The sequence below is a fragment of the Centroberyx affinis genome, unplaced genomic scaffold (genome assembly GCF_046629955.1).
Source record: "Centroberyx affinis isolate AG114_WGS23_722 - 3 ecotype Tasmania unplaced genomic scaffold, CSIRO-AGI_Caff_v1 ptg006044l_1, whole genome shotgun sequence".
Classification (NCBI taxonomy): Eukaryota; Metazoa; Chordata; class Actinopteri; order Beryciformes; family Berycidae; genus Centroberyx; species Centroberyx affinis.
In genome coordinates, this window is record NW_027283071.1 from 134,532 (window position 1) to 145,864 (window position 11,333).

At 46.0% G+C, this 11,333-nt stretch overlaps 1 protein-coding gene across 1 annotated transcript; it reads left to right on the plus strand.

The window, feature by feature from the left end:
• Window positions 1–740: 740 nt before the first annotated feature.
• On the plus strand, window positions 741–10,139 carry LOC139638031 (angiopoietin-2-like; the record flags this gene model as incomplete). The annotated part of the gene is made up of 5 exons (XM_071512053.1): window positions 741–1,061; window positions 5,458–5,613; window positions 6,264–6,385; window positions 9,131–9,363; window positions 10,015–10,139. Coding segments are annotated over exons 1-5 (957 nt in total), but the record flags the coding sequence as incomplete, so codon positions are not given.
• Between the last annotated feature and the right edge of the window lie 1,194 nt (window positions 10,140–11,333).

An 11,333-nucleotide genomic window follows, 5' to 3' on the forward strand; every position in this document is an offset into this window, starting at 1 on the left:
AGTGAAAGAGGGAAGGGTTGGTTGAGTAATTATGTGCTGAAGGAGGGTGTGTGTGTGTGTGTGTGTGTGCGTGTGTGTATGTGGAGAGGTACACCGTTCTCACTACTTTAAGAGCTTTACCACTTCAGCCAACATCCTGCGACGGGCCACTCTCTACTCCACCCCGCCTCCCCACTCCTCCAACCCCAACGCATGGACTCCAGCAGTCTGAAAAGAAGGGGGTGAGGAAAGCAACTCTTCAGAAGAGAGATAAATGGTGGGAGGGAAGTTTGCTGTTGGGTTTCCTGGACGGAGCTGCACTGGCTGAACACTGGAGTTACAATAGGAAGCAATCCCCTTTTTCCTGTGTGTGTGTGTGTGCGTGTGTGTGTGTGTTTTCTGTCCTCCCTCGCGAGGAACAGCGGGCGAGCAGGAACTGCGTTGAGGAAGACCGCTGGATGCCCCTGTTGCAGCAGAGTTACAGCAAGCGAGGAGCGCCAGCCAAAAGAGGAGAGGAGAAAGCGATAAAACAGAGACCGGAGCAGCGGGAGTTGGACTGAGAAGAAGTGGAAAAAGAAAAGGAAGGAAGATCAGAGTCTTGTGGGACAATTTAGCGAGAGGCAGGAAAAAAGAGAGAGAAAAGGAGGGACACGAAAGCAGAAACTTACCTGACGCACACTCGTCGGCGCTGCCAGGTGGAGCGGCCTCCTCCTTCCCCCCTCTCCTCCCTCTCCTTTCCCTCCCCTCTCCTCCCCCCTGCCATGGGCCGCCTGCTGGCCCTGAGCCTCACCCACCTGGCCTACCTGCTGGCCGCCGCCATCGGCTCGGAGCGGCAGCGGCACCACGTGCAGCACGGCCCCTGCAGCTACACCTTCGTCCTGCCCGAGGTGGAGCACTGCCGCCCCCTCAAGAGCTTCCAGGTCACCGACACCCTGCAGGGGGACTCGCCGCCGCGGCAGGCCGAACCCGGGGTGAGCCGCCCGGAGCAGGCCAAGGCCCAGACGGCGAGGCCTTCCTGGCAGGAGCGGAAGCTGGAGAGTCTGGAGAGCGCCACGGAGAATAACACCCTGTGGCTGCAGAAGGTAAGGCGCTGAACCGTGTCGACCTAACCTGGACTGTGAGACTGAAAGCGACTTGGACTGAAGAGTTGATGCAAACATGTGACGACTCCAATATTGTGATGACTACCCTGTTCCCTGTTTTGTTATATCTCCACTTTCTCCTCTGGCATCTAGCCATTCTGTGTCTCCCTCTTGGCATCACGCTGTCCTTTCTCCCTGTCCTTTTCACTCTCATCAGTCACATTTTAGCCGGTACAGACCATCAAGTGCAGTGTTGAAAAAAGCATGGTATGTTCACAAACTACGCTATTGACACCATCTGTTGACAAGCCTTCATTATTGATAGTTCAGTGCTCAGCTGGGATTTCCTGGATGCTCGGTGTATGCATATCTGGCTCCATGACAGCATGTGGTGTATGTGTGTGTGTGTGTGTGTGTGTGTGTGCATCTCTGTGTTTGTGTGTCTGTATTTAAGACCATTGGGATGCCAGAAATCCTGTTGCATGAGAGGGGAGAGAGACAAGATGAAAAAAGTTTGCTAATGTCAGACAGTGCCAAATGTGTCTCAGACCGTTAAACCTCCTAAAGTAGTGTTCCCCCCACTGGCAACAAGTACACATGCACACACACACACACACACACACATATAAAGAAACTTCCCTCTTGCCACATGTTTTAGTCCATTTATAAGCTAAAGTCTGCAGAAACCCCTTGTGCTAAACTCCACTAGCATAAACAGATAACATGTTTCCTCAACGGAACATTTGTTTATCTGCCGGAGACACATTTAACATGTCTCGTCTCTGGGCCATTGGCCTTTGCAGTGCCATTTAGCCCCGATTATGAATGACTAAACTGAAGTGATGCGATTAAGAGTGCCTTCACAATAGTGTTTTCATTGCAAGGTCATGCTGGGTACAGAATCGGTGTTGTGCTATTGTCTGGGCCAGACTGACTGAAACGCCACCCTTCTCCACCCTCCTCTCCATTCTTGTCTGCATCTCTTTCAGACAGAGTATTTATGTTATACACTAATCCTCAGGCTGGTTACAAGCATGTGTGTTTAGATTGGCCAACTAAGGGCGTACAAGTCGATTTCAGGATTTGAAAATGGGGTATTTTGAGTGCTCTTCCTGTCCTTCTGTCACTTCCCTCTCTCGCTTGCTCTCTCTCACGCGCTCTCATCACAAAAAATGTCTGCCTCTTTTCCTTTCCTTTCCTTTCCACCCCTGACTAGTCTACCATCAGAGCCCAAACGCTTTGTCTATATTGCTCACTCTCTCTTGACACGCGCTCACAAACACACACATGAAAACACACACTGAAATCCCTTGTGTACTGTCTGTCTGACGCTCAGAGTATGAACTGGCTCCCATTTGAAGCTCCCTTGAGACTACACCGTGTGTGTGTGTGTGTGTGTGAGAGAGGGAGAGAGAGGGAGAGAGAGAGACTGCACACCTTCCTGATGTGTACAGCACATTATCCATGCATACACTCTCTAAAGCATGGCCTAAAGCTTAATGCACCAGCAGATTACAATAGCATCAGACATGGCACTCATCTTAAGCACGTTCTCTACAGCCAGTAGTCTCTCTGCCTCTCTCTCTCTCTCTCTCTCTCCCTCTCTCTCTCTCTCTCTCTCTCGTGATATGAGCTGTCAGGGAGGTTGACGAGAGGCAGTTTAATTCCTTCCATCTACAGAAAAAGCTCAGCTGACACGCACATCCAGCTCTGTTGCTGCACTTTCTCTCCGTAATGTCTGGACACGGAGATCAAGCCTTTCAACACCTTACACCCACCAGGCCAAAGCGATGCATAAATGATCGCAGTGTTGGTGGGATTTCCCCACAAACATAGCATGACCCTGGAGAGCCAGTTTCCGATATGCACGAGAGAATACCGACCTTTGACCCCGTATGGAAAGCCTTTTCAACACCTCGCGAGGCTCATTATGGATATCTGCATAACGTTCAGGGAAGAACTTGGTTATGTGCATGAGGGACAGCTCGAGGCATATCTCTGTGTGTGTATGTTGTGTGTGTTTATGAGAAGCTTTGTTCAAACCCACTCGAAGCTCCCCTGCGATGCTTTGACCCTTACTGTGAGCCTTCCACCCAAACCCCTTTGAAAGAAAACACACACACACACCCACACACACAAACTTCTGCGTACACACACTAATCCACCCTGTTCCTCAAAGGAATCTCCAAGTGGACGAGGGCTACAGGATTGTATTTAATGTTCCAGATTCCTTCTCTGGTGTTTCCGAGAAGAAACCAGTGTTTGTTTTCTTTAGTTCAAATCCCCATGCAACCTCCGTCTAGTCCCCCTCCACTCTCTGCTGCCCTGAGGGGTTGGCAGAGGGGAAGTGAGTGTGTTTTCGTTACTGCTTTTAGGAGCCTGTGCGGATTATGCTAATACGGTAATATTGCAAAGAGATCAAGGTGGCTAGGCTACTCTTGACGACCTGATTCCCTGGCCCAGTTATGTTTCATAAAGCCACTAAAGCACATTACCCCCCACCAGATTATCTGATTAATCTCCATTTCCGTCCATTCCTCCTTCTCCCACTCCAACATGCACCCCCTCTCTCCCTCTTGAACATTCTTGAACTACCCGTTCGTTTGACTTTGACGCATCTTAAGGTCATGACCCCATTCATTTGCAGTGATAAGTGGATTTGCATGGTGTTGCTGTGACACATCAATCAGGTCCGCAGTGTCACAGAAACCTATTCATTGCCCGTTCCTCCCATCGCCGTCATCCTGATGTGCCTCAGCCCATTGTAGTCTTTTGCCAGGAACACCCAGCACATATGCTTTTCCCATTCCCTGTAATTGGAACTGAGAACAAAAGCGTCTATTGGCTCGACAATTAAGATATGAAGTGATACAAATCCAATGATTTCCTCAGCACTGATCCCCCTTCTGTCCCTCTCAGACACAATGAGACAGAATGATGCTACATCCCAAATGTGATTTATCTGGCAGCATAGTGCAGCTTCTGACAGAGCTGCAATAAAATCTTCTGTTTGGCCCATGCGTTGGCAGTTGGAGATGGGGTGTATCAAGACCTCTGGACTGAGCTCTATCATAGAAGGCTGTAATAGGAACACTTTGGACAGGCGGCTGATAGCAGCTTCAATAAGGGAGGCTGATTATGATGCATGGATCTTTGCTTCGTCCTTTGGAGCTGGCTCTAATCCGCTGGTAATCTCTTCACAACCTTCGTTATGGAGGGATTTTTTCCGCCGTCTCAAGCGTCCTAAAGTAGCAAAATGTGCGAGATGGGTTTATGGAGCGAGAGAGATGGAGAGGGAGAGTTTGAAAGAAAGAAAGAGGGAGTTAGTGAGGGGGAGAGAAAGAGAGAGAGAGGGAGAGACAGAGAGATCAAGAGGGAGTAAGAGACAAAGAGAGAGAGATTACCACCAAGCAAACGATTTAATTGCTGATTCATCTCTATTTGACCACTCGGATCAGTATTTTTATACTTCATAGAAGATAGAAAAAAAGCCTTCTCTTGTGGTCATGCATTATCATAATCCCATTCTTCTCTGAAATGGACATTTTTATTGAGAAAACAAACAATCCTAGTCTCATTTGAATCCCCTTCGATTTTTGTGGATAGCCACTCATTAGCTGGATAATTTTGAATATTTTCTCCTCAGAGACTCCATTTCCCAGTCATGGGATTTAACGAGTAAAGTCTGATCTTTTCTCCCCAGAAAAGGCATAAATATTAATGTGTTCCTTTCAATATTCTGCTTTGCTTTATTGCAAGGCGCAGGCCTAAACGTCGAACAAAATTCCATCGCTCATGACAGGGAAACGTTTTAACTAAGATGCCTGAGCGCCAGCTGAATTTGTCTTCCATATGCCGTTAGCTCAAAACGGCCACATTAATAAGAAAATCTGTTTATTGAAGCAAGATAGATAGCATTCTATTTTTACCCCTGCTGTAAGATACAATGAGTTTTCTACATGCTTCTGTCTCTGAGTGATTGATTAGAGCGTATAGGCGACCCTAACTCACCTAAGTCCAGTGCACAAATATCATGTTTTCTCTCCATGCGCTTTCTGAAATGCCATTAAACTTACAGCATTATGAGAGATTATTAATGTGAGGTTGATATTTGCCTGAAGCAAAGCCGCTAGATGGAGGAATGGATCAATGGATGGATGGTGAGACATTACCAGTGCCTTAGGGATACCGGGACGCATGGGGTCCATCTGAGCACCTGAGAGTAGTGAGGTGACAAAGAGACGAATGGCTAGCGCAGCTTCGCTTTTAAGTTGCTGCTTTACACACTGCATCAAGCTGTCATTGAACATAAGGACATTATCTCCCTCAATATGAATGAATTCAGTAAATCTGACATCCTGAGTAATATTCTGTGCGTTTGATCATTCTCCTGCAGCTGGAGAACTACATCCAGGAAAACGTGCGCTCCGGGATGGACGAGATGAAGAGGAACGCCGTCCACACCCAGACGGCGGCCATGTTGGAGATGGGGACCAACCTCCTCAGCCAATCGGCGGAGCAGACCCGCAAACTGACGGACGTCGAGACCCAGGTGAGCCGGCCGGTCGGCAGCTGAGTGAACCTGAGAGAGAGAGAAGGCGTTTGAAGCCAATCCAAATCAACAAACGCGGGGTCGCGACCGCGCGCCGAGACACATGATGTCACCGGCAAACAAATTGATGAGTAGGCAGTTAGATACACATCAGATGTAACTGACTGACTCAGATCCAAAGGTGGTGACCACTGCTTTGAAACAGCTGGTATTTGGTTCCACAAAGTCTGATTGACACAATGAGTTGAGCTAGGTGACTGACAACAAGCCAATTAAAACATAAAAGGCGAGTACCACAACACAGATGTGTCTTCAATCATGCCATTGACCTGTTTTTACAGATTGGGGTGTTATGATCCCAGTGCTTTCTTTCCCTCTCTACAAAGTCATTATGATGCGTGAAATCACAACCTGTACAAATATCGGAGCTGCTTTGTTCAAGTTTTTGTTTTATCTCATACTTCAAAACATGGCACAGGTGTATATGAGATAATTACTGCTTAAGTTTTTTTATTGTGAGATCAAAGGCTGCACATTATGAGTCTCATGCGTCTTTTATCCCCATGCATCTGTCTAGCCATACACCCTTCATCCATGCTTCTACCCATACATAATGCATCTATTCCACTGTTCTTACCTATCACCTATAGGTGTTGAACCAGACAAGTCGCCTGGAGATCCAGCTGCTTGAGTACTCGTTGTTCACCAACCGGCTGGAGAAACATATTCTCCAGCAGACTCAGGAGATCTCAAGCCTCAATGACAAAAACAGGTGAATACACACACACTTAACATTATGTTTTAAGGCAGGAGTCGGCAATGCAAGACATCTACTCAGAGTGGGTTTCCTGGCAGCTTTTTATTGGCTACAGATGGGTTACAGATATTGAAAGCACTAAGACGTTTTCCAGAAATTCATCTCAGAAGTAAAGTGCAATCCCTGGTGGAATTCAAAGTTCAGATCCACTATTGTTTATTTTCATTATGAAAGTGAAAGTGGGGATCTGTGAAATCATTTTTTAACAACTTTGGTGACATCTCATTGCTGTGGTATTTTTTCACTGCACTTCTTTTGTTTTTCTTTTTCTTTTCTGTTGATGAAGTTTGAACTGCTCTTTTCTTTGTCTGTTCAGCCATGGTGGCTATCTCTACTCATGCTAACTACCCAGTTCTTCTTGTACTTATTCTAAGCAAACCATAGTTGCTCCTGCTGGAAACATAAAACACATCGTTTCCTGTGTACCAGAGGATTTTTCCCAGGAAAAACCTACCAGACACAAAACCGCAGTAAACGCTTGAATATTATTGCATAATATATATATATATGTTTCCCACTCTCTGTCGCCAATTGATATAAAAACATCATACATTGTTGCAGATTATTATTAAAGGGGTTCTTTCCATAGTAGTGGAAGCTTAGTAGTAATAATTTCAACACCGACTATAAAAGGATATCTTGCATTGCTCAAAATAGATGTGAATCAGTGAGGTGCACTTTATGATCATGAGCTGTGTGTTTGTGTATGTGAGTGTGTGTATGTGTTTGTGTGTGTGGATGGATGGATGGATGGATGGATGGATGGGCAGGGCGCACGAGGAGGAGTTTCCCATTCTTCTCTCTAGGAACACAAGGTCAGATTAGGGCCAGCAACAGACGCAGGGGTTAAGGACAGGTCGCTGGGCGGGCGCGAAGGGAGAGCGTGTTTTCTCTCTTTGTATCTGGCTGTTTATCATTCCATCCATCTGTAGCGAATGTGACTGGGAGAACACAGCGCCCCAGCCCCACCACCTGTTACACATCTGGCCCCGCTCGGCCCCTTTGGCCCTCGTCCTTCATGTTCGTGACACGGCCCTGACATGTAAATAAATGAATACATCTTTGCAAGGGCAAACGCCATGACGGGACACAGGAGATTATGAGGGTCAGAGTAGATTCGCAAGCCAAGGCAGCTGCAGAGTAGAGGAGAAACAAGCACTCGAGCGGTGGTGAGGGGCTACTGCTGCTGATCCTCCGGGGCATGGAGCCAGCTTTGAACCGCTGCCAGCTGAAGAGAGGAGAGAGAAATGTTTGTTTTCATAGGAATTACATGCAAAACACTAGTTGGAAGAGTGGCAGGAAGTGTAGTACATTGCGGTGACAGAGAGGATAATCTAATAGCAATATATCTTCATAGCAATAAATATTATGTGGTCATAAGCATAACAGTTTGAATGCCCGTAATGCAACGCGATCCAAATTGCTGTATTTGCTCTGTCAAACCCCTAACTGTTTAAACATTGGCAAGCTGGATCACGGCACTGCTCTAAACTTTCATTGCACCTCAAAGTAAAAACGACGCAAAGGAGAACAATTTGTAAGCCTCGCCTTGCACTTTTATCGAGTACGCTCCCACGAAGCGAAATTCGAAAATAGAAGTTGCCGTTAAAATTTATTTGAATTGATCCTGCTTTCCTTCCAGGGCACCATCAGAGTTCGTGCTTAAAAGCGGGAGACCAAGGATACGTGTTTAGTCTAGCGTGTGTGTATGTGAGCACGGGGCTGAAAAGTAGCTTGTTCAATTTGGGTGGTGGGATTGTTTCAATAAATAACTGCTGCAGAGTCGTTAGTCAGAGCCATAAAGATCAGGCTGCAGGGATTTATGATGTTCATTTGGAGCTGGGGGTGTGGAGCCTGTGTGCACAAATACACACACACACACACGCAGACAAACACACACGTGCACACGCCCTTTGTCAGATTGGTGCATCGTGGCTATGATCGAGAGGCCTAGCATGCGGGCCCATCTGTGAGCGTTGCTGCTGTACAGGTGTTTCTATGGCGTTAGCCCAATGAGACTGTCATGCCGAGATCTATAAGTCATCCCCACCTCAGCCAGTGTGTGACTAAATGTGCATTTGTTTGTGCAACCTCCACTGTGGAAGGTAAATTCTGAATGGATGGATGGTCAGCAGTTCTGCTCTCCCCCCGTGCCTTCGATCTTCTCTCTTCACATCTCCTCCCTCCTACAGTGCAAACAATATCCATCTGAACAATTCATAATATTGTTGAAATAGGTAACACTTTATTTGGATAGTCCAATCAACTGACAAAAAGTAGATATTCAACAAAGTGTCACTTGCATATTTGATGCATCTCCACAGACTATGTAACCCTAACCTGACCTTAGCCTAACCCTAACCCTAATATTAACCCTAGCCCATACATATATAAATATAATATGTATAGACTACTGTTCACACAATTATGAGTATCATTTGAAACTCAGTAGACTTTTTTGTTAATTGCTGAGTATCAGCATTGGAATATCCAAATAAACTATGACCTAAAATTTCTGGCACAAGAATATTGTTGAAAACTATCTTGGAATAAAGGAGCTCACTCTCCTTGTTTCAAGATTTTGTCTAAATGCGCTGGAAAGAAGTGAAATTATCACACCTCATCGGCTTGTTTTCAGGGATATAACTCGATACTTGACTAAATGAATTTTTTGCCATGTAAATCTTTTGTATTTGACAGTTTTCTGGAAGAGAGGTTCTTAGCGCTGGAGGCCCGGTACGGGAGGGAGCTGCAGGGCTTGCAGAGCGAAAAGCAGCAGCTTCAGGAGCTTCTGGAGCGGCAGAGTGGACTGGTCAGCCAGCTCCAGGGAGAGCTGGGCAGCTCCACATACAACAGCACCGTACTACAGAGACAGCAGGCCGTGCTCACAGACACTGTGCAACAGCTGCTGGCTATGGTCAATCATTGCAATGGTAAGGCATGATGAGCAAATCATTTCATCGTGATACAAAGTAAGGAAAGACACAAACTGGTGTTGTGGCTATTATGTACTGACAGAAGTGTTTTTGAGGGTTTAAAGCTGCACTAGGCGATTTTGCATGTCGGCAGCTCCAAATGGCAGCGAGAGGTAACTGTTTGAAAACTGATTGAACTCCAATACACAGAAATCATGTAATGTGTCATCGGTAAACTGCACACAGCATGCTTATGTTTACCAACCTGGCCGGTCTGTGATTGCTTTATACCAGCGGATACCAGAGGGATGAGAGAGGCAAAAGAGCTAACATCAGTGAGTCCAGTTTTCTGTGGACAGAGCGCTGCTCACTGCTGTTTAGGAGACAGTTTGTATTTCGCTCATTTTGATTTGGGCAAATAGGACGCATTTCAGTTAGGCGGGATGGGACGCTCTTCTCTATTGTAGCCCCACGTTGTGATTTAGGTTGTATAAACAAGCGTATTTTTACATAAAAATATTGCCTACAGTGCAGCTTTAAATTCAAATCTCAGACACATTACACACACAAAGGCCTTTCATTAACCCAGGGAACTCAGATGTGGTTGGGACTTGTGTGCAAAATCCATAAGGTTGCCATCCGTCACGTTGCGCCTGCATGTTTTTACAGAAATCTCCACTGTGCCCAAGGAGGAGCCGCTTAGTTTCAGGGACTGTGCGGAGATCCTGCGATCTGGAGTGACAGAGAATGGGATATACAGCTTACGTCTCCCCAACTCCACCCAGACTGTCAAGGTACTAAGGCTCTAAAGGTCATTGGCCTTTTCTTCTAAATATCACCTAATTGAGTCTGGCATGGTATCAAACATTGTGAAACCTTTGCTGTAAGACATTTCATCCCATTGTCTTATTTAGCAATAGGATAATTTTCAGTTTTTATTGATTATACTGGCTATTTCCAGCCTAGGTAATGTGAAGCTAACACACACTTCTGTACATATTGACATTCAGAGCTGTTATCATGTTTTCTGGACCACAGTAAACTCTGGAAGGACAAACTGTTCCGGTGTAATGGTATTCTACTGGGATTTTTTGGCATAGAGATTGATGGAAATGTCATGCTGGGTTACAGAGAGCTAAAATAATAAGCAACAGGAGCATTGTGCCCTGCAGGCTCCAGGGTGAGCGAGTGTGTGCAGTCGAATGCTAAGTCAGAATAGCTTAAGAGGCACCTCCGCTGACCTGAAGTGGCTGGCCCTTGCTAACTCAGCCATGGCATACACCAGCAGGCTATCCTTTCCCTGAATCAAAACTACCATTCTTGGCTGGGATCTTCACTGTCAGAGCTTACCAGAGAAAAACAAAAGATACCAGTGAAATTGTTTTGTTGTTATTCATTACTTTCACTCTAGTTTGCTGGCTGGCACCATCTCCTACCGCCTCTGTTTTCCCCCCCTGTTCTTCCTCTTCATTTCCTGTGGGCAATGCAGCCAGGTGTTTGGCATTGGTGCCATGTGTTTCCTGCCAGCTGGGGCCAATGCACGTTTCCATAGATGCAAGTTAGTACTCCTCACATCAACGCTGCTTTCAATCTATGCCATCTAATTCCAGTGTGGCTGGCAAACTGGGTGGCTGCATAAAAGTGGGGCAGACTCAAATTGCCCTATTTTCAATGCAGAGAGTGGGCTTTCTCAGTTGGACAGGAGACAAAGAGCACATATGTGTGTGGGATGCAGAGTTGGCTATAGTGAAATCGTTGCAATCAAAAGATAGATGAACCAAAAAAGTAATTTTAACAAGTGAAGTTAACTGTACCGCATCCATCCGTCTAAAGTATGCATCTATCTATCTATCTATCTATCTATCTATCTATCTATCTATCTATCTACAATAAGGCTGTGAAGGGTGCAGATGTTTAGAAGACAAAAGTTTCAAACAGTTTTCTCCTTTTTTAACTGGCACGATAAGACAAATGCTTTGCAGCTGAAA